A 23,841-nucleotide genomic window follows, 5' to 3' on the forward strand; every position below is an offset into this window, starting at 1 on the left:
GCCTATAAAAAGAACCAGGAATGTTTACTGGATGATCCAAGAGCTGAAAAGTGACAGTCAAGTGTGCAATATGGTTGATATTCCTGGAGGGGTCTGTAATATGGTAAATGATTTAGCTTTACTAGATAAATGGTCAAAGCAATGGAAACTGCAGTTTAATGTTTCCAAATGTAAAATAATGCACTTGGGGAAAAGGAATCCTCAATCTGAGTATTGCAATGGCAGTTCTGTGTTTGCAAAAACTTCAGAAGAGAAGGATTTAGGGGTAGTGATTTCTGACAGTCTCAAAATGGGTGAGCAGTGTGGTCGGGCAGTAGGAAAAACAAGTAGGATGCTTGGCTGCATAGCTAGAGGTATAACAAGAAGGAAGAGGGAGATTGTGATCCCCTTATATAGAGCGCTGGTGAGACCACATTTGGATTACTGTGTTCAGTTCTGGAGACCTGACCTACAAAAAGATATTGACAAAATTGAACGGGTCCAAAGACGGGCTACAAGAATGGTGGAAGGTCTTAAGCATAAAACTTATCAGGAAAGACTTAATGGACTCAATCTGTATAGTCAGGAGGACAGAAGGAAAAGGGGGGACATGATCGCAACATTTAAATATGTCAAAGGGTTAAATAAGGTTCACGAGGGAAGTGTTTTTAATAGGAAAATGAACACAAGAATAAGGGGGCACAATCTGAAGTTAGTTGGGGGAAAGATCAAAAGCAACGTGAGAAAATATTATTTCACTGAAAGAGTAGTAGATCCTTGAAACAAACTTCCAGCAGACGTGGTTGGTAAATCCACAGTAACTGAATTTAAACATGCCTGGGATAAACATATATCCATTGTAAGATAAAATACAGGAAATAGTATAAGGGCAGACTAGATGGACCATGAGGTCTTTTTCTGCTGTTAGTCTTCTATGTTTCTAAGATGACTTGGAAGCTGACCTGTGGTGGCATCAGTGGAGAGGGGCCCAGAGCGCTTGCGTCCGGAGACTCCATAGAGGTTGAACTTGTATCTGCGTGAAGGAACCAGGTTGGTCACCGTAACTTCATGGAAGCCTCCCTCTACAGGCAAAGCTTGGGGTTGGCCATCTGCATCCTTGTACTGGACTAGGAAGGAGTCAAAGGCCCCTGTGGGGACTGTCCAATGGAGACGAACAGAATCGCTTGTGACATCCAGGACTGACAATTCTCCTAGGCTGGGTTGGACACCAATAGCCTCCTTTGAAACTGTCGTATGGAGAGAGGGAAGGAAAGGAAAGGTTTAGTTGAAATTACACCAATGTTGTAGATGCAATCCAGCAGTTGTCATGTTCAGCAATTAAGGTATTTGTTAAGAAAATCAGGGATGTTCATATGAGGTTAGAATATCTTAAAATTTCCCATGTCATCCGAAACTGACCTGTGGTGGCATCCGTGGAGAGAGGGCTGGAGCGTTTGCGCCCGGAGATTCCATAGAGGTTGAATTTATATCTGCGTGAAGGAACCAAGTTGGACACGGTGACTTCACGGGAGTCTCCATCCACAGGCAACGCTTGGGGTTGGCCATCTGCATCCTTGTACTGGATCAGGAAGGAGTCAAAGGCCCCGGTGGAGACGGTCCAATGGAGTCGGACAGAATCACTCATGACATCAAGGACTGAGAAATCTCCTAGGTTGGGTTGGACAGGAATTTGTTCCCCTGAGTCTCTAACGTGGGCTAAAGGAGAGGAATTTAAAAAGGGGTTAGTTCTAAGAACTGAGGTGGTTTAGGGTTTCCTGCCTAGTTAGGGGATTGGACTAGAAGACATCCAAGGTCCCTTCCAACTCTGGTATTCTCTTGTATTCTCTTGTATTCTCTTGTATTCTCTTGTATTCTACTGTATTCTACTGTATTCTACTGTATTCTACTGTATTCTATTGTATTCTATTGTATTCTATTCCATTCCATTCTATTCTATTCCATTCCATCTGCAGCACAAAGCTTTGGTGTTCGATATGAAATCCATAAGCTTCAACATTCAGTAAGAATTGCTGCTTGTTAAGGAAACCAAGAAAGTTAATATGAAATTAAAGTATTTGAAAAATTCCAAATCTTGAAGCTGACCTGTGGTGGCATCGGTGGAGAGCGGGCTGGAACGCTTGCGTCCAGACACTCCATAGAGGTTGAACTTGTATCTGTGGGAAGGGGCCAGGTTGGTCACTGTGACTTCATGGGACCCTCCTTCTATGGGCAACGCTTGGGGTTGGCCATCTGCATCTTTGTACTGGATCAGGAAGGAGTTAAAGCTCCCGGTGGGGACGGTCCAATAAAGATGGACAGAATCACTTGTGACATTCAGCACTGAGAATTCTCCTAGGTTGGGTTGGACAGGAATAGGCTCCTCTGAGTCTGTAAAGCGGGCTTAAATGAGGAAATAAAAGAAAAGATTAATTTATTATTTCCCTGGTCTTTTGAGACAACATCCAAAGTTTACTGGTTAAAAAAAATCAAGAATGGTAATATAGCAAAAGAAATAGCATTTGTACTTCCATACTGCTTCGCAGTGCCTTACAGCCCTCTTTAAGCCATTTACAGAGCCAGCACATTGCCCCCAACAATCTGGGTCCTCATTTTACTGACCCAAGAAGAAACATAGAAACATAGAAACATAGAAGACTGATGGCAGAAAAAGACCTCATGGTCCATCTAGTCTGCCCTTATACTATTTCCTGTATTTTATCTTAGGATGGATCTATGTTTATCCCAGGCAGGTTTAAATTCAGTTACTGTGGATTTACCAACCACGTCTGCTGGAAGTTTGTTCCAAGGATCTACTACTCTTTCAGTAAAATAATATTTTCGATCTTTCCCCCAACTAACTTCAGATTGTGTCCCCTTGATCTTGTGTTCACTTTCCTATTAAAAACACTTCCCCCTGAACCTTATTTAACCCTTTAACATATTTAAATGTTTCGATCATGTGCCCCCTTTTCCTTCTGTCCTCCAGACTATACAGATTGAGTTCATTAAGTCTTTCCTGATACGTTTTATGCTTAAGACCTTCCACCATTCTTGTAGCCCGTCTTTGGATCCGTTCAAGTTTGTCAATATCTTTTTGTAGGTGAGGTCTCCAGAACTGAACACAGTATTCCAAATGTGGTTTCACCAGTGCTCTATATAAGGGGATCACAATCTCCCTCTTCCTGCTTGTTATACCTCTAGCTATGCAGCCAAGCATCCTACTTGCTTTTCCTACTGCCTGACCACACTGCTCACCCATTTTGAGACTGTCAGAAATCACTACCCCTAAATCCTTCTCTTCTGAAGTTTTTGCTAACACAGAACTGTCAATGCAATACTCAGAGTATTTCCCCAAGTGCATTATTTTACTTTTGGAAACATTAAACTGCAGTTTCCATTGCTTTGACCATTTATCTAGTAAAGCTAAATCATTTACCATATTACAGACCCCTCCAGGAATATCAACCCTATTGCACACTTTCGAATCATCGGCAAATAGGCAAATCTTCCCTACCAAACCTTCCCCTATGTCACTCACAAACATATTAAAAAGAATAGGACCCAGAACAGACCCTTGTGGCACACCGCTTGTAACCTGTCTCTGCTCAGAAGGATGAAAGACTGAGTCAACTTTGAGCCTTGGTGAGATTCAAGCTGCTAAACTGCAGTCAGCCAGCAGTCAGTAGAAGTAGCCTGCAGTACTACATTCTACTGCGCCGTCGTGGCTCTTATGGAAGAACACCATTGGAAAACTCCCCCCAGCCATGTCATATCCTGAAACTGACCTGTGGTGACATCTATGGAGAGGGGCCTGGAGCGTTTACGCCCTGAGACTCCATAGAGGTTGAACTTGTATCTGCGGGAAGGAGCCAGGTTGGTCACTGTGACTTCATTGGAGCCTCCCTCCACAGGTAATGCTTGAGGTTGTCCATCTGAATCCTTGTATTGGATCAGGAAGGAGTCAAATCTCCCAGTGGAGACCGTCCAATGGAGACGAACAGAATTACTTGTGACATCGACGACTGACAACTCCCCTAGGCTGGGTTGGATAGGAACTGGTTCCTCTGAGTTTGCCAAGGGAACTAAAACAGGAGAAGAACGAAAAGGTCAACCCAAGAGCTGGAACAATTAGTAAAGGGACTGTCATCCTCCACTTTGCTGGCTTGCTTCAGCTGTCATTGAAATGTGGGGTGGGTTAGGTATGCATGAATCCCAGTGACCAGTTAGGTCCCACAGAGTGGGTCTTCTCTGGGTCCCGTCAACCAAACAATGTTGCTTGGCGGCCCTCTGGAACCAACTCTCCCCAGAGATTAGAATTGCCCCCACCCTCCTTGCCTTTCGAAAGCTGCTTAAAACCCACCTCTGCCACCAGGCATGGGGGAATTGAGATACACTTTCCCCCTAGGCCTTTACAATTTTATACATGGTATGTCTGTATGTATGATTGGTTTTTATATAATGGGTTTTTAACTGTTTTTAGTATTGGATTTTGTTACATACTGTTTTATTGCTGTTGTTAGCCGCTCCGAGTCTGCGAAGAGGGGCGGCATACAAATCCAATAAATAAATAAATAAATAAAATAAATAAATTCAGGGTGGTAGAAGCATGCTGGAGGTTGCTCTTCTTGTATTTGATTAGAATACTAGGGAGGAAAGCTATCATCATAGACTGCTAGGCACTGCCAGGTTACATGGTCATGTTTATAGCCTACTCAAGGTCAATGACTTCGCTGAACCAGATGTGGAAGATCAAATGGCTGGTGCACCCACCTGACGCCTTGGGACATGGGGATTGGAGAATTGCCCTTGGGGGTTATTTGGGAGTGTTTTGACCTTCTTTGTATATGCATTTTATGCACGTTTTGCCTCAGAACTTGCCTTCCTTTTGTTGCTATCACTTCTTGTCTAGTAAAAGATAAGACGGAGTGGCTGTGGGTTTTGCCTCCCAGGGACAATTCCATTTGTCCTTCCATAACCCTGGGGGGGGGAATTATTGACCCCCTCAGAGAGGGTCCGCAACTTGGGCGTCCTCCGGAGATCCACAGCTCACATTAGAGAACCATCTTTCAGCTGTGGCGAGGGGGGCGTTTGCCCAGGTTCGCCTGGTGCACCAGTTGCGGCCCTACCTGGACCGGGACTCACTACTCACAGTCACTCATGCCCTCATCACCTCGAGGTTCGACTACTGTAATGCTCTCTACATGGGCTACCTTTGAAAAGTGTTCGGAAACTTCAGATCGTGCAGAATGCAGCTGCAAGAGCAATCATGGGCTTCCCAAGGTATGCCCATGTTACACCAACACTCCGCAGTCTGCATTGGTTGCCGATCAGTTTCCGGTCACAATTCAAAGTGCTCATTATGACCTATAAAGCCGTTCATGGCATTGGACCAGAATATCTCCAGGACCGCCTTCTGCCGCAAGAATCCCAGCGACCGGTTAAGTCCCACAGAGTTGGCCTTCTCCGGGTCCCGTCGACTAAACAATGTCGTTTGGCGGGATCCAGGGGAAGAGCCTTCTCTGTGGTGGCTCCGACCCTCTGGAACCAACTCCCCCCGGATATTAGAACTGCCCCCACCCTCCTTGCCTTTCGTAAAACCCACCCTTGCTGTCAGGCATGGGGGAATTGAGACATCTCCCCCTAGGCCTATACAGTTTATGCATGGTATGTTTGTGTGTATATTTGCTTTTAATAAGGTTTTTTTTAGTGATTTTTAAATTATTAGATTTGTTGTACATTGTTTTATTGTTGTTGTGAGCCGCCCCGAGTCTGCGGAGAGGGGCAGCATACTAATCTAATAAATAAATAGATAAATAGATAGATAAATAGATAAATAGATAAATAGATAAATAGATAGATAGATAGATAAATAAATAGATAAATAGATAAATAGATAAATAGATAAATAGATAAATAGATAAATAGATAAACAGATAAACAGATAAACAAACAAACAAACAAACAAATAAATAAAAGTATTCATCTCTATCAAATGGAATTGGGGGTCTTTGGTGAATGGAAGCACACCTGAACCGGGACCACATTTGGGACAACAATGACCTGAATAACTGAGAATATCCATAGGCAATCAATAAAAAGTTAACTTGTTAAGGAAATCAAGAATGTTAATTTGGAAGAATAATATCTGAAAAGTGCTCAGCCATATTAAATCCTGAAACTAACCTGTGGTGGCATCTGTGGAGAGAGAACTGGAGCGTTTGCGCCCAACGATTCCATAGAGGTTGAACTTATATCTACGAGAAGGAGCCAGCTTTGTTACCGTGACTTCACGGGAGTTCCCCTCAATGGGCAACGCTTGGGGTTGTCCGTCTGCATCCTTGTACTGGATCAAGAAGGAGTCAAAGCTCCCGGTGGAAACAGTCCAATACAGTCGGACAGAATCGCTTGTGATGTCAAGGGCTGAGAACTCTCCCAGGCTGGGTTGGATAGGATTTGTATCCTCTGAATCTGTAAGGTGAGCTAAAATGGGGAAAATGAATGAAAAGGTTTAGTTAGAATTCCCCCGATCTTCAAGATGACACCCAAAGCTGGAACAATCGAGTTTAAAAAACCTCATTGTTAAGAAAATTGAAAACATTAACGATATTACCACAATTACATTGAAATTAAAACCAGAGACCTTTCTTCTAGGCATAATAAATCAAAAACTTAAAAAAGACCATTATTATCTGATCCAGCATATGATTACTGCAACAAGAATTACAATAGCACAAAATTGGAAAAAAGAAGAAACACCATCAGAAAGAGAAATGATTTAAAAAAAAAAAAATGACTGCGTAGAAATGGATAGATTAACCCCAAAACTGAAAAACAGAGAAGAATCAAAATATTATGAAATCTGGAATAAATTTTGTGACTGGGTAGAAACAAGGAAGAAAAACAAAAAACAAAAACAAGAACAAAAATAATAACAATGATGGTAGTAAATAAACAAGATGTTCTGAAAATCACCCTGAGATATAAAATTAAGATCAATCCAATCTGACTCTAGATTAATTGTACGACAGAACAAAAGTGTGATAACTGCTGATGCCATAAGCTGCACATTGATATTAAAAGAAAATTGGAACTGTTAAGTCAACAGTTCAACGGGGGGGAGGGGAAATCAAGGGCAGCGTTGTATAAAGTACAGTGGTACCTCATCTTACGAACGCCTCTTCTAACGAACTTTTCAAGATACGAACCCGGTGTTTAAGAGTTTTTTGTCTCTTCTTCCAAACTATTTTCACCTTATGAACCCAAGCAGCTGGTGCTGGGATGAAGGGGTTTCTTTTTCCCCCCTTTTTTGAAGAAAGAAAAGGGAGGGGCAGCTTGGAGGAGTAAAGATTTTGCATGCTTGCAAAGGCACTGAAACGGTGTCTTTTGAAGAAAGAAAAGGGAGGGGCAGCTTGGAGGAGTAAAGATTTTGCATGCTTGCAAAGGCACTGAAATTGTGTCTTTTGAAGAAAGAAAAGGGAGGGGCAGCACTGAAACGGTGTCTTTTGAAGAAAGAAAAGGGAGGGGCGCCCCCCTTGCCTTTCTTCCTTCCCACTCACCCTTTAGCCTAGCCTTGCTTCTTCCACCCGCCCCCTTTAGCTGCTCCTCCCTGCCCTCTGTTCGCCTCCCTTCTAAAGTTTGGGATTTTCCTGAAGGATTTTCACGCATTATTTGCTTTTACATTGATTCCTATGGGAAACATTGTTTCATCTTACGAACTTTTCACCTTACGAACCTCCTCCTGGAACCAATTAAGTTCGTATGATGAGGTACCACTGTATCTGTATAAAACATTTAGAATTTAAGCACAACAACTATATAATAACGGTCACACTTTGAAATGATATAAGATGTAAAATAACATATATCTGCTCTGTTTTTAATCTTTGTATAATAAAAAATATTTTTTTTTAAAAAAAGAAAACATTAACATGGAGGAATAATATCTGAAGGGCCACCAGCTCTGCTAAATCCTGCTGACCTGTGGTGGCATCAGTAGAGAGGGGGGTGGAGCGTTTGTTCCCGGAAACTCCGTAGAGGTTGAACTTGTATCTACGAGAAGAAGCCAGGTTGGTCACAGTGACTTCACGGGAACCTCCCTCCATGGGTAGCATTTGAGGTTGGCCATCTGCATCCTTGTACTGGACCAGGAAGGAGTCAAAGCTTCCAGTGGGGACAGTCCAATGGAGATGGACAGAATCACTAGTGACATCCAGGGCTGAAAATTCTCCTAGGTTGGGTTGGACAGGAATTGGTTCCTCTGATTCTGTTAGGTGGGCTAAAAGAAGGGAATAAAAGAAAATACTAACTTATCACTTCTCTGGTCTTTGAAATAATATCTAAATAGTGGAAACTTCAGTAAAAAGATTACAGTACTGGTTAAGAAAATCAAGAATGATAATATGGAAAAATATTATTTGAAAACTCCCCCATCCACATCATATCCTGAAACTGACCTGTAGTAGCATCAGTGGAGAGGGGGCCAGAGCGTTCATGCCCTGAGACTCCATAGAAATTGAACTTGTATCTGTGGGAAGGAACCAGGTTGGTCACTGTGACTTGATTGGAGCCTCCCTCTATGGGCAACTCTTGGGGTTGGCCATCGGCATCGTTGTACTGGATCAGGAATGAGTCAAAGCTCCCAGTGGAGACTGTCCAATGGAGACGGACAGAATCACTTGTGACATCAAGAACTGAGAACTCTTCGAGACTAGGTTGGAGAGGAGTTGCATCCTCTGAGCCTGTAAGGTGAGTTAAAACAAGGAGAGATGTGGTAAATTATGGAGTAGACTAGACTAGACTAGACTAGACTAGACTAGACTAGACTAGACTAGACTAGAATAGAATAGAATAGAATAGAATAATTTATTGGCCAAGTGTGACTGGACATATAAGGAATTTGTCTCTGGTGCATATGCTCTCAGTGTACATAAAAGAAAAGATGCATTTGTCAAGAATCATAAGGTTCAATACTTAATGATTGTCATAGGGCACAAATAAGCAATCAGGAAATGATCAATATTAATATAAATCATAAGGATACACACAACAATTTACAGTTATACAGACATAAGTGGGAGGATATGGATGATAGGAATGATGAGAAGACTAATAGTAATAGTAATGAAGTGAATAGTTTGACAGTGATAAGGAAATTATTACATGGAAGCAGCAATGATGGTTCATTTTTGTAGTATTTTGTAAATACTTCAAAACACAAAATACAATAAAATTCAGGGAAGGAGAACTCTTTGAAGGTGAAGCACTTTAAAATTATCCAGGGTAGGTTTTTATGGGCAATAAATCCTATCCTTCTTCTGAGCCTTTTTGGCTCATTGACCATTCAAAAATGAATAAACAGGATACGGGTACTTTTAAAAAATACTACTGCTAATTCTCATGGAAAGGGTCATTTACTAATGAGTCAGATTGAAATTGGGGGTATATTTTTGCAAACTAATTTTTTTAGTTTAACCATGAGTACACACAGCATACGAGAAAATGTTTTCAGGTTTTATCGATAGTATAGCAATTGATATATTATTATTATTATTATTATTATTTATTTATTTATTATTATTATTTATTAGATTTGTATGCCGCCCCTCTCTGAAGACTCGGGGCGGCTCACAACAGTAAAAAAAACAATATAGTTCATTGCTAAAATGCTTAAATAATTGGAAGAGTGCAAAAGTTTTGTAGCTGTTTTTTGCATATCCATGCTGCCAACCAAGGGGAAAGAGTGTTAAAATGAACTTCAATTTCTTAAAGGCTAATTTGATACTCAAAGCTGACCTGTGGTGGCATCTGTAGAGAGAGGGCTGGAGCGTTTGCGCCCAGAGATTCCATAAAGGTTGAACTTGTATTTACGCGAAGGAGCCAGGTTGGTCACAGTGACTTGATTGGAGCTTCCCTCTATGGGCAACGCTTGGGGTTGACCATCTGCATCATTGTACTGGATCAAGAAGGAGTCAAAGTTCCCAGTGGAGACAGTCCAGTAGAGACGGGCAGAATCACTTGTGACATCAAGAACTGAGAACACCCCCAGGCTGGGTTGGATAGGAACTGGTTCCTCTGAGTCTGCCAAGCGAACTAAAACAGGGAAAAGGGGAGGGGGAAAGGTTTAGTTATTATTTCTTTGGTCTTGAAGTTGTCATTCAAGAACTGGAACAATCAGTACAAACATTTCTTGTTAAGGAACTCAAGAATGTTAATACAGAAGAGTAAACATCTGAAGAATCCACCAGTCCAGGGGTGAAATCCAGCAGGTTCTAACAGGTTCTGGAGAACTGGTAGTGGAAATTTTGAGCAGTTTGGAGAACTGGTAGGGGAAATTTAAAGAAATGCCAAATACCATCTCTGGTGGGAATGGGGATTTTGTAGTACAGTGGTACCTCATCTTACGAACACCTCTTCTAATGAACTTTTCAAGATACGAACCGGGTGTTTAAGATTTTTTTGCCTCTTCTTCCGAACTATTTTCACCTTATGAACCCAAGCAGCTGCTGCTGGGATGAAGGGGTTTCTTTTGCTCCCCTTTTTTGAAGAAAGAAAAGAGAGGGGCAGCTTGGGGGAGGAAAGATTTTGCAGAGAACAACGTGCTTGCAGAGGCACTGAAAGGGTGTCTTTTTAAGAAAGAAAAGGGAGGGGCAGCTTGGAAGAAAGATTTTGCAGAGAACAACGTGCTTGCAGAGGCACTGAAAGGGTGTCTTTTTAAGAAAGAAAAGGGAGGGGCAGCTTGGAGGAAAGATTTTGCAGAGAACAACGTGCTTGCAAAGGCACTGAAAGGGTGTCTTTTGAAGAAAGAAAAGGGAGGGACGCCCCCCTTGCCTTTCTTCCTTCCCACTCATCCTGTAGCCTAGCCTTGCTTCTTCCACCCGCCCCCTTTAGCTGCTCCTCCCTACCCTCTGTTCGCCTCCCTTCTAAAGTTTGGGATTTTCCTGAAGGATTTGCACACATTATTTGCTTTTACATTGATTCCTATGGGAAACATTGTTTCGTCTTACGAACTTTTCACCTTACGAACCTCCTCCTGGAACCAATTAAGTTCGTATCATGAGGTACCACTGTATTTTTCTCCTGACATACTCACCAAGCCATGCCCATCAAGCCAAGCCCACAGAACCAGTAATAAAAAGAATTGGATTTCACCCTTGTCCCAGTCACAGTGTATCCTGAAACTGACCTGTGGTGGCTTCCGTAGAGAGGGGCCTGGAGCGTTTACGCCCAGAGATGCCATAGAGGTTGAACTTGTATTTGCGAGAAGGAGCTAAGTTGATCACCGTGACTTCACGGAAGCCTCCCTCCACAGGCAAAGCTTGGGGTTGGCCATCTGCATCCTTGTACTGGATTAGGAAGGAGTCAAAGCTTCCAGTGGGGACTGTCCAATGGAGACGAACAGAATTGCTTGTGACGTCCAGGACTGACAATTCTCCTAGGCTGGGTTGGACACCAATAGCCTCCTTTGAAACTGTCGTATGGAGAGTGGGGAGGAAAGGAAAGGTTTACTTGAAATTACACCGATGTTGTAGATACAGTACAACCCAACAGTTCTAATAGTTCAGCAATTAAGGTATTTGTTAAGGAAATCAGGAATGTGGTATTGGGTTGGAAAGAGTCTGTAAAATGGACACTACAGAACTGGTACTGGTACATGGTGGATCACATACATTTTGAAATCATGGAAATAAGAATAAACAACTTTGATGAAAATAAATTGGAGAAGCTGATGGCACGATGGAATAAGGTGAAAGGTTATATGCTGAGTAGAATCTGTAACGCAAATGTGAAAAATAAACTCCAATCACTCTTTCAATAATAACAAATGCAAAGTAGAGCTTAGGAAATATATATAATATATATAATATAGTGTTTCTAAGTGTTCGCCTTAGAACAAGGACAGAAACACCAGCCTGAAGATGACGAGTGGGACCTCGTAGAAACGTCACCAGAAATTTCCAAATTCTACACGGGAAGATTACAAGGCAGAAGCTACCAAGATTGAATCCCAGTAAGGAAGGGTGTGGCTAGCTGATGAGGCCAGAACAAGGCCGAAATGGGACTATCCTAGTCTCCCTTAATTTTAAAAATTCCAGCTAAAAAAACATTTGACACATACAGAATATAGTTGTCGGCTATAAATAAATTAACTGCCTTAAAATGGTCCTGGGTTGGGCCTAGAGGCAATAAGGAGCTGTGACGTTCCTTTAATATACCAGGGTGATCCGACATAAAAAACATATATATATATATACTAGTAAATATTTGAACTCCCCGCAATTGGTGGTGGTGGTGATGGTTATTGTCAGTCGGGTGATGGGCACATGCACTGTGCACTGTTTTATGTTTGTTTTATGTAACCATATCTACAAAATCAATAAAAATATATTTTAAAAATAAAGGAATGCTAATATGATGTTAGAATTTCTTAAAATTTCCCAGGTAGAATGTCCCAGGTAGAAACTGACCTGTAGTGGCATCCGTAGAGAGAGGGCTGGAGCGTTTGCGCCCGGAGATTCCATAGAGGTTGAATTTATATCTGCGTGAAGGAACCAGGTTGGTTACTGTGACTTCACGGGAGCCTCCCTCCACAGGCAACGCTTGGGGCTGGCCATCTGCATCCTTGTACTGGACCAGGAAGGAATCAAAGCTCCCAGTGGAGACCGTCCAATGAAGACGAACAGAATCAGGTGTGACATCAAGAACGGAAATTTCCCCTAGGCTGGGTTGCACAGGAATTGGCTCCTCTGTGTATGTAATGTGGGCTAAAACATGGAAAGGAAAGGAAATTCGTATTTATAATTCCACTGGTCTTGGAGACGCCATGCAAAAACTGGAATAGTCAATTATCAAAACCAAAAACATTAATGTGGAAGAATAATATGTGAAGAGTCCCCAGCCAAGCAAAATCCTGAAGCTGACCTGTGGTTGCATCGGTGGACATGGGGCTGGAGCGTTTACGTCCAGAGACTCCGTAGAGGTTAAACTTGTATCTGCGAGAAGGGGCCAGGTTGGTCACTGTGACTTCACGGGAGTCTCCCTCCACATCCAACACTTGGGGTTGGCCATCTGCATCCTTATACTGGATCAGGAAAGAATCAAAGCTCCCGGTGGAGACAGTCCAGTGGAGATGGACAGAATCAGATGTGACATCAAGGATGGAAAACTCCCCTAACCTGGCTTGCATAAGAATTGGCTCCTCTGAGTCTGTCAGCTGGGCTAAAATTAGGAAACAGAAACATAGAAACACAGAAGTCTGACGGCAGAAAAAGACCTCATGGTCCATCTAGTCTGCCCTTATACTATTTCCTGTATTTTATCTTAGGATGGATATATGTTTATCCCAGGCATGTTTAAATTCAGTTACTGTGGATTTACCAACCACGTCTGCTGGAAGTTTGTTCCAAGGATCTACTACTCTTTCAGTGAAATAATATTTTCTCACGTTGCTTTTGATCTTTCCCCCAACTAACTTCAGATTGTGTCCCCTTGTTCTTGTGTTCACTTTCCTATTAAAAACACTTCCCTCCTGAACCTTATTTAACCCTTTAACATATTTAAATGTTTCAATCATGTCCCCCCTTTTCCTTCTGTCCTCCAGACTATACAGATTGGGTTCATGAAGTCTTTCCTGATACTGTACGTTTTATACTTAAGACCTTCCACCATTCTTGTAGCCCGTCTTTGGACCCGTTCAATTTTGTCAATATCTTTTTGTAGGTGAGGTCTCCAGAACTGAAAACAGTATTCCAAATTTGGTCTCACCAGCGCTCTATACAGCGGGATCACAATCTCCCTCTTCCTGCTTGTTATACCTCTAGCTATGCAGCCAAGCATCCTACTTGCTTTTCCTACTGCCCGACCACACTGTTCACCCATTTTCAGACTGTCAGAAATCACTACCCCTAAATCCTTCTCTTCTGAAGTTTTTGCTAACACAGAACTGCCAATACAATACTCAGATTGAGGATTCCCTTTCCCCAAGTGCATTATTTTACATTTGGAAACATTAAACTGCAGTTTTCATTGCTTTGACCATTTATCTAGTAAAGCTAAATCATTTACCATATTACAGACCCCTCCAGGAATATCAACCCTATTGCACACTTTAGAGTCATCGGTAAATAGGCAAACCTTCCCTACCAAACTTTCCCCTATGTCACTCACAAACATATTAAAAAGAATAGGACCCAGAACAGACCCTTGTGGCACACCGCTTGTAACCTTTCTCTGCTCAGAATACCTGCCATTAACAATAACTCTCTGATGTCTAAGCTTCAGCCAGCTTGAAATCCACTGAACTATCCAGGGATTAAGTCCAATCTTCACTAATTTATCTATCAGCTCTTTATGTGGAACCGTATCAAAGGCTTTGCTGAAGTCCAGATAGGCAATATCCATGGCACCATCTTGATCCAACACCTTTGTGACATAGTCAAAGAAATCAATGAGATTAGTCTGACATGATTTGCCTTCAGTAAAGTCATGCTGATTTGGGTCCAATAAGTTATTGTTTTTTAGGTGCTGATTTATCCTCTTTTTGAGTAGAGTCTCCATCATTTTAACTATAACTGATGTCAAGCTAACTGGTCTGTAGTTATAGAAATAAGTTGTAGAAATAAAAGAAAAAAACCTAACTTTTCATTTCCTCGGTTTTTGAGATAATACCTAAGCGTTGGAACTAAAAAGGTGGCTGGTTAAGACAATCAGGAATGATTATATGGGAGGTTAATATTTATAGAATCCCCATCCATGCCATCTCTTGAAACTGACCTGTGGTGGCATCGGTAGAGAGGGGTCCAGAGCGTTTGCGCCCAGAGACCCCATAGAGGTTGAACTTGTATCTGCGGGAAGGAGCCAGGTTGGTCACTCTGACTTCACGGGAATCTCCCTCCACCGGTAATGCTTGAGGTTGTCCATCTGAATCCTTGTACTGGACCAGGAAGGAATCAAAGCTCCCGGTGGGGACGGTCCAATGGAGACGGACAGAATCAGTTGTGACATCAAGGATAGAAAACTCTCCCAGGCTGGGTTGCACAGGAATTGGCTCCTTTGTGTATGTAATGCTGGCTAAAACAGAGAAAATGTTTTTAAAATTGGAATGCCATCTAGGAGGTGGAATAATCTGTAAAAATTGTTGCTTACTAAGGAATGAACACAACATAATAATATGGGAACTGCCCTGCTGAAGGACTTCCTGCATTGTTTAAAAGCACCTGTATGCCTTTCTTCCATTCCCTCAGCCCGCCTCCATTGTCATAGTAACTGAGCAGCCAATGAAATAACAGTTGTCAAAGGAACAGCAGTTTAGGGCAGGAGGGAAGACAAAATGGCTGCAAGGGAGCTGTGCTGCTTGAGGCCTCATGAAGAATAGGTGGAAGAAGTGAAACTAAAATCCAGGAAATATAGGCAAGCTGAAAAAAAGACTGCCCTGATGAGGAGAGAAAACTGAAAGGAGACAAAAACGGAAAAAACTGGATAGAGGCATTTATTTACTTCCCTCAGAACTAGAGTGAGGGAAGAGTTCTTGGAGCCGTTTCCATCAGATGCAGTAAATTTCCGAAAGAGAAAAAGCGTCCACAAGCCCTGGCAGGAACTGACAAACAGAAAAGGCAAAGAAAAAGCCAACTTTTTGGACTGAATAAGAATAGAAAACAAATGTAAAAAGATAAAAAGACAAATTGAACTCTGCAAAAAAGAGGAGAGCTCTAATTGTGAGGGCCAACAGAGTCACACAAGTAGTCCTTGCTTAATGTCTGTTTGTTCAGCGACCTTTTGAAGTTAAAATGCTGAATGAATGGGGATTCACTACGGGTCCTCATAGCTGCACTCTGACACTGTCCCCATGTCGTGTGATCATGATTTGAGTACATGGCAATTGGCTCACAATGATGACATTGCAGCATCCTATAGACATACAATTACCATTTATGACATTCACTGCCGGCTTCGGACAAACAAGGTCAAAGGGGAAAGCAGCAGGGGGTTTCAAGTAAGAATTGGTGACATGGGACACAGCGACCATGTAGGATTTAACTAATAATTGCAACTGGAATTCTTACTAGGGTCATAAGTTGGCACAGTCAATGATATTATGCCTTACTACCACATTGTTTAGTGATGGAAATCCAGGTTCCATATACCATTATATATTACCTACATAGGGACTAAAACAACAAATCTATACAAGTCAGTAATAAATTGCTGGCGATACAGAAGAGAAAAATATGAAAATAATAGTGAAATTGGAGTTTAAACAAGAGTTTTCAGAAAATAGATAAACCAGAACATTGTTTGTTATTGTTATTATTATTATTAATTTAATTTATGAATGACAAAATAATGTATGGATTATATATAGATAGATAGAATTGTCGGCTATCAATAAAATTAACTGCCTTGGAAATGGCCCTGGGTTGGGCCGAGAGGCAAAAAAGGAGCTGTTATGTTCCTTCAATATACCAGGGTGATTCGACACAAAAATATGTAACCCTTCCCTGGTGCAGAGCTGAAGGGATTGGATACTGTAGCCTAGAGGTTAATTCTCTGCTTTACAAGGCAAAGGTTGCAGGTTCAAGTCCCAGTGAGGGTATGGCTAGCTGATGAGGTCAAAATAAGGTCGAAATAGATCTATCCTAATCTCCCTTAATTTTCAAATTCAGCAAAAAAAACCCATGTGACAGACACACATACACACACACACACACACACACATATGCTAATAGTTATACACGGTACAATGTTCTTTTGTATATAAATCAATATCTCACTCCTTCCCACCAATCCTCCAAAATACTGAAGGGTGATGCAAAAAAATTCACAATCACTGCTGCAAGTTTCTGCTACTTTATGGCTATTAAGACTGGTCAATCTAGTTATTACTAGTTCACACATACAAAAAAGCAACCTGCAATAAGCCTCCAGCCATGCTGGCTTATCAAGCTGACCTGTAGTGGCATCGGTAGAAAGGGGGTTGGAGCGTTTGTGTCCAGATACTCCATAGAGATTGAACTTGTATCTGTGGGAAGGAGTCAGGTTGGTCACTGTGACTTGATTGGAGCTTCCTTCTATGGGCAATGCTTGCGGCTGGCCATTTGCATCCTTGTACTGGATCAGGAAGGAGTCATAGCTCTCAGTGGAGACAGTCCAATAGAGTCGGACAGAATCACTTGTGACATTCAGTACTGAGAATTCTCCTAGGTTGGGTTGGATAGGAACTGGTTCCTCTGAGTCTACCATGGGAACTAAATCAGGGAAAGAAAGAAAAGGCTCAGTTATAATGTCCCTGGTCCTGGAGATACAACACAAGAGCTGGAACAATCAGTAAAAAGGACCACATTTTGGACAACCATGACCTGGGTAACTGAGAATCTCCATAGACCACTGATGGCAAACCTATGGCACGGGTGCCACAGGTGGCACGCGGAGCCATATCTGCTGGCACGCAAGCCATTGCCCTAGCTCAGCTCCAAAGTGCATGTGTGTGCTGGCCAGCTGATTTTTAGCTTGAACAGAGGCTCTGGGAGGGCGTTTTTGGCTTCCAGAGAGGCTCCAGGGGATGGGAGAGGGTGCTTTTACCTTCCCCAGCTCCAGGAAGCCTTTGGAGCCTGGGGAGGGCGAAACATGAGCTTACTAGACCCACCAGAAGTTGGGAAACAGGTTGTTTCCGGCCTCCAGAGGGCCTCCGGGGGGCAGGGGAAGCAGTTTTCACCATCCCCAGGCATTGAATCATGGGTGTGGCACTTATTATTATTATTATTATTATTATTATTATTATTATTATTATTTAGATTTGTATACCGCCCCTCTCCGTAGACTCGGGGCGGCTTACAGCAATGATAAAACAATTTAGAATCTAAAATAACAATAATACATTTTAAAAGTCTAAAAACCCATGCATATGCGATAGCCTGCACACACACTGTTTTGACACCCGAGGGGAAAAAGGTTCACCATCACTGCCATAGACCATCAGTACAATGTTAACTTGTTAAGGAAATCAAGAATGTTACTATGAAATAATATTATCTGAAAAGTGCAAAGCCATGCTAAAACCGGAAACTGACCTGTGGTGGCCTCCGTAGCAAGCGGCCTAGAACGTTTTTTCCCAGAGACTCCGTAGAGGTTGAACTTATATCTGCGGGAAGGAACCAGTTTGGGCACAGTGACTTCACGGGAATCTCCCTCCACAGTTAACGCTTGGGGTTGGCCCTCTGCATCCTTGTACTGGACTAGGAAGGAGTCAAACCTCCCAGTGGGAACAGTCCAATGGAGACGGACAGAATCACTTGTGACGTCCAGGACAGAGAACTCCCCCAAGGTGGATTGGACCGGAAATTGTTCTTCTGAATTTTCAAGGCGAGCTAATCACGAAAATGAAAAAGAAGGGATAATTGCATTGATGTTGCAAACAGTGTTTCCTCTAATATTTTTTTGGGGTGGGCAGAAAAGTACAGTGTCTGAGCGGCAGTCCCTTTGGGACTGGGCGGCACAGAAATAATAAATAAATAAATAAATAAATAAATAAATAAATAAATAAATAAATAAATAAATAAATAAATAAATAAATAAATAAATAAATAAATAAATAAATAAATAAATAAATAAATAAATAAATAAATAAATAAATAAATAAATAAATAAACAAACAAACAAACAAACAAACAAATAAAAAACCCACCCTGTTTTGCCTCAGAGAATTTCAAAATAAAATACTGTACTGTGTGTCTATAACAGTGAGCTCATAAGGCAACTCTATCAATATCAAAATGCCACTTAAATAGTTGAGCTAGTTTCAAACTAGATTTTGATTTTCTTTCTCTCTTCCTTGCTCCCATTCTTTTTCTTTCTCTTTTCCTTCCTCTCTTTTTTCTATCTGTTTCTCTCTCTTCCTCTCTTCCTCTCTTCCTCTCTCTCTCCTTCCCTCTCACTCTTTCCCTCTCGGCTTCTGGGCAGGTTTGGAAAACTCTGAGTTGAGGATGATTTTTAAGTGAGCGATTGCTCACTGCTCAGCTTAGAGGGAACTATGGTTGCAAATATAATACCGTAGTTGCAAATATGCTACATATAAAGGAAATCAATAATACAGTACTAATATGATTTTAAAATCTCCCAGGCAGAGAATTTCCTGAAACTGACCTGTTGTGGCAAAAGTAGAGATAGAGTTAGAACGTTTGCGCCCCGAGACTCCGTAGAGATTGAACTTGTATCTGCGCGAAGGGACCAGGTTGGTCAGAGTGATTTCACGGGAGTCTCCCTCCACGGGCAATGCTTGGGGCTGGCCATCTGCATCCTTGTACTGGACCAGGAAGGAGTCAAAGCTCCCTGTAGAAACGGTCCATTGGAGTCGGACAGAATCACTAGTGACATCAAGCACTGACAGTTCTCCCAGGCTGGCTTGGAAAGAAGGTGGCTTTTGGGGCTCTGTGGCTTGAGCTTAAAGAGGAACATGGGAGAAAAGCTTGATTAGAATGCCTGACTGTTGTGGATACAACCCTGGAGTTGAAACACCCAATAACCATGCTACTCATTAAAGAAACTAGAAATGTTAATATGAATAATAATTAATAATAATTTATTAGATTTGTATGCCGCCCCTCTCCGAAGACTCGGGGCGGCTCACAACAACGATAAAACAATATTATACTGGCACAAATCTAATATTAAAAAAACCTAAAAAACCTATCAGAATTAAAAACCAAACAGCACATACATACCAAACATAAATTATAATAAGCCTGTGGGAAAGGTGTCTCAAATCCCCCATGCCTGGCGGTATAGGTGGGTCTTAAGTAGTTTACGGAAGACAAGGAGGGTGGGAGCAGTTCTAATCTCCGGGGGGAGTTGATTCCAGAGGGCCGGGGCTGCCACAAAGAAGGCTCTTCCCCTGGGGCCCGCCAGACGACATTGTTTAGTCGACGGGACCCGGAGAAGGCCAACTCTGTGGGACCTTATCGGCCGCTGGGATTCGTGTGGTAGCAGGCGGTTCCGGAGGTACTCCGGTCCAATGCCATGTAGGGCTTTAAAGATCATGAGCAACACTTTGAATTGTGACCGGAAACTGATCGCCAGCCAATGCAGGCCACGGAGTGTTGCAGATACGTGGGCAAATCTGGGAAGCCCCACGATGGCTCTCGTGGCCGCGTTCTGCACGATCTGGAATTTCCGAACAAGGGTTGAAAGAGTTACAAGAGTTGAAAAATCTTAGCACAATGACTTCTGAAGCTGCCATATGGTGGCCTAAGTAGAGGGGCGGGTGGGATGGAGAGTTTTTGTCCAAAGACTCCATAGAGGTTGAACCTGTATCTGTGGGAAGAAGCCAGATTAGTTACAAATTATGATTTTCTTGGAATCTCCTTCCACAGTCAGGGCTTGGGGTTGGCCATCTGCATCTTTGTACTGGACTACAGAGGAGTCAAAGCTCCCAGTGTGGATGATCCAACAGAGATGGACCAAGTTATTTATGGTGTCAAGGACTAAGAAGTCCCCAGGCTGGATTGGCTAGGAACTGCAATCTCAATATTTGGAATTGGGGCTTAAAAAGAGAGAAATAAAAGGGAAAGACTATAATAATCATCGTGGTAGTAAAAATTAACTAAGTACTGTGTTTGGAAAATATGTATGTATAATTTGATATTCTATTATTGCTAATTTTGAGATAATATCAACAGGTTGATAACATGACATTTGTTTTCTTTATGTTCAGAATGATCCTATTGTTCTTGGCTTCAACCCCAGTCTTGGACTCTATCAAGACTTTACAAAATGAGAATTATTCAGACCTATGAAATGGCTATCATCCCATTAGAAGATGATAATAATTGGAAAATAACAAAATCAATTTCTTTTAAAGAAAATCAAATTAAGATGTTCTATAGATGGCACCTTCCACCATATAGGATTTTCAAAATGTTTCCGACTGTTTCACCTGTTTGTTGGAAATGTAAAAAAGAAACTGGCCCATACTTTCATGCATGATGGACATGCTCTGAAGCCAAGAAATATTGGAATAAAGTAGAGAAATGGATAAATGAAATAACAAAGGAGAAGATCAAAAAAATCTCCTGAATTTTTCCTACTGGGTATTTCAAATATGAAGTACAAAAAAGAAATGTATTATTTAATAATACATATATTGGTTGTGGCAAGAATTACATTTGCACAGAAATGGAAAGAAAAGGAAATACCAAAAGATGTAGAAGTATTTAAAAAATTATAGAATGTGCGGAATTAGACATGATGACAAAACGCTTGAATAACCAAGCTGAAACAGAATATTATAAAATATGGGATAAAGTATATAAATGGTGGAATTTTAAAAATAGTTTTAAAAATTAAATAAGTAAGAATTTATAATTATTTGAACTTATTAATGTGATGGTAAACCGTATGCATATATGAATAGCTTAAAAATAATATAAACATAGGGTAGTTTTGCAATATGATAAATTTAGAAGTGATATATTTTATATTCTATTTTAGATTAAAACATTTAATATTTGATAGATAAGAAAATTAATTAACATAGAGAATATAGAGTTAAATTTAATAAGAATATAGGGTATGTATGTTATGTTTTTGTATCGATCTGATCATAGTTAGGCTTTTTTCCTTTTTGTATTAGTTAGACTTTTATGGTTAGGTTAGGTTAGGTTTATTGGATTTATATGCCGCCCCTCTCCGCAAACTCGGGGCGGTTCACAACAATAATAAAAAACAGTACAGTACACAATACCAAATCCAATGCCCACCCATCCAGATTCCAATTGAAATTAATAATCTCATAAAAAAAACAGTATATATAAAAAACAGGCACACAGTCAGTCAATCAACAAAACAACATGGGCAAGGGGGAGGTGTTTTAGTTCCCCCATGCTTGACGGCAAAGGTGGGTCTTTTATGATAAGCGGAGCAATGGTAGCTCCTTAAATGTTGAATGTTGTTTGTCCTTTGTTTGTCTTTTGAAAAATTAGTTTAAAAAATTTTTTTTTAAAAAAAAGGAGAATCCTCTCTTGACCTGCTGCAAAAAATTCCTGATACATATTGCTCCCCAATACTTGAATTACTTTTGATGTCTACCAGATAGACAAAGAGCAGCTGAAAATGGGAAGTAATATTCTGAAGGGGCCAGGCATAGAAACATAGAAACATAGAAGTCTGGGACTTCCGGGTGGAGCCCGATCACGCCGGAGGAGCGGAGGCTGAGCTCCGGCACCGCGGTCCTCCTTTCCAGCCTGCAGGACGCGGTTTCGCGTGGTGCCGACTCTGGAGGGATCGGCACAGGACAGGGGGTCTCCCGGACACCCTGGGACGGATCGCCACGGTCCCGGAAGTGAGGGATAGCCCCGCAGCTGCAGGCATGGAGAGCTGTGCCCAGGCGGCTGCCTGGACACAGCCGTAGCGGTCGCCGACAGCGGAAGGTCAAAAAAATAGAAGAAGTCTACAAATAATTGATCAGCAGAAAGAGGAGACTCATAGCACCACACGGAATTCCTTTGGTATCTTCACAAGTTTGGGAAAAAGAAGATTTTTTCAACTCTAAGGCGAATATAACAAAAGAAGAAAACTGTAAGTGATATCCATCCGCGGTGGAGAAGATCAGCCGGAACTACTTGCCTTTGTTACAACTGAGTATAACTTTCACTTTTTTTTTTTTTGCTACTTAAGATTATAGTGTGGTGTGTCTACTTTCCCTTTTCTTCGTATATTTCTTCTTGTTACAATTTTTTCTCTTCTAAAACTAAAGTTTGACTTGGAAATCATGGAGTGAATGAAGTAAAATATATTAATCAATTGAGCATTGTGGAACTAATGAACTGAACTAATTCAATTTATGTTTTTTTTCTTTTCAATGGATTTTTTCTGAAGCTATAAATATTTTAAACGAATTTTGGAGTATACATCTTATTTTCCTATTCTTAAAACTTTTGATACTATTTTTATTCTATTATAAATCTTTCCTTGGACATGCTGGGACTATTTTTTGTCTGATTTCAGAGGCGTAAGGATATTTTTTGTATTTTTACTTTTTTTACTCTCATTGTTCTCTCTCTTTTTAAATATATAGTATAGAAACTTGGACCATCTCATTGGTATTTGAATTTAGAAAATATTTTGGACATTGATTTTGGACCTATTTTTCTCTTTTTTCCCTTTTTCTCTGGATAATTTTATTAGAGCATAAGTTAGGCCTACTGTTTCTTTTTGGGTTTTTTCTTTTTCTTTTTTGGACTCATTAGAAATTTTTGAACCCTTTTTCCCTTAGAGTTTTTGATATATCTCTCTTTTTTAACAAAAAGTCTGTTTATTAATTGGATTAATTTTTATATTATTTTATTATTTCATTTTATTTTATTTTTGCACTCCTACACATATAAGTATATTTTTTAAATAATTTTAAATATATTTTTCTATTTTTTTATATATATAGAATATTTATTTCTCCTCTCCCTTTTCTGTCTTCTTAAAAGAAATTCTATCTAGGTATTGATTTTACTTTCTATTTACCCCTCTTTGAAGAAACCCTCTCTATCCTTCTTTCCTTTTACTTTTCTCCTTTTTTCTTCTCCTCTTTTTCTCTTCCCCCTTTTTTTCTCTTCTATATTTTTTTCTTTTTTTAATTATTATTAAATAGATATGTGCTAGAATATTGGTTTCTTCCTATCCCCTACCTGACCCCCACTTAAGGAATCTAGGAACTCACCAAAATATTTTCTTCTTTCTTTACCTTTACCCCTTTATTTTCTTTTTCTTTTTTACTTTCCTTTTAATTAAACTCAATAATAAATTATAGCATTAATTGAATTAAATCAATATATTTAATCTTTCTTTTTTCCTTTTACTGCTTCATTTTTCTATTAAGATACA

At 40.8% G+C, this 23,841-nt stretch overlaps 1 protein-coding gene across 2 annotated transcripts in view; it reads right to left on the minus strand.

Moving 5' to 3' along the window:
- LOC139163009 (tenascin-X-like) overlaps positions 1-23,841 on the minus strand; it is a 178,364-nt gene that overhangs the window by 62,365 nt on the left and 92,158 nt on the right. The window contains exons 19-33 of one of the 2 annotated variants that reach the window (XM_070743897.1): positions 19,114-19,410; positions 18,042-18,338; positions 16,923-17,219; positions 14,749-15,045; positions 12,898-13,194; positions 12,444-12,740; positions 11,162-11,446; positions 9,772-10,068; positions 8,433-8,717; positions 7,958-8,254; positions 6,163-6,459; positions 3,765-4,061; positions 2,083-2,379; positions 1,399-1,695; positions 942-1,226 (exon numbers count right to left, since the gene is read on the minus strand). In XM_070743897.1, the coding sequence (XP_070599998.1) occupies positions 942-1,226; positions 1,399-1,695; positions 2,083-2,379; positions 3,765-4,061; positions 6,163-6,459; positions 7,958-8,254; positions 8,433-8,717; positions 9,772-10,068; positions 11,162-11,446; positions 12,444-12,740; positions 12,898-13,194; positions 14,749-15,045; positions 16,923-17,219; positions 18,042-18,338; positions 19,114-19,410 (4,419 nt within the window). The remainder of the gene's footprint in view (positions 1-941; positions 1,227-1,398; positions 1,696-2,082; positions 2,380-3,764; positions 4,062-6,162; positions 6,460-7,957; positions 8,255-8,432; positions 8,718-9,771; positions 10,069-11,161; positions 11,447-12,443; positions 12,741-12,897; positions 13,195-14,748; positions 15,046-16,922; positions 17,220-18,041; positions 18,339-19,113; positions 19,411-23,841) is intronic. The other variant, XM_070743898.1, reaches the window with a different exon arrangement.

Source organism: Erythrolamprus reginae, chromosome 2, assembly GCF_031021105.1.
Source record: "Erythrolamprus reginae isolate rEryReg1 chromosome 2, rEryReg1.hap1, whole genome shotgun sequence".
NCBI classification, from domain to species: Eukaryota; Metazoa; Chordata; class Lepidosauria; order Squamata; family Dipsadidae; genus Erythrolamprus; species Erythrolamprus reginae.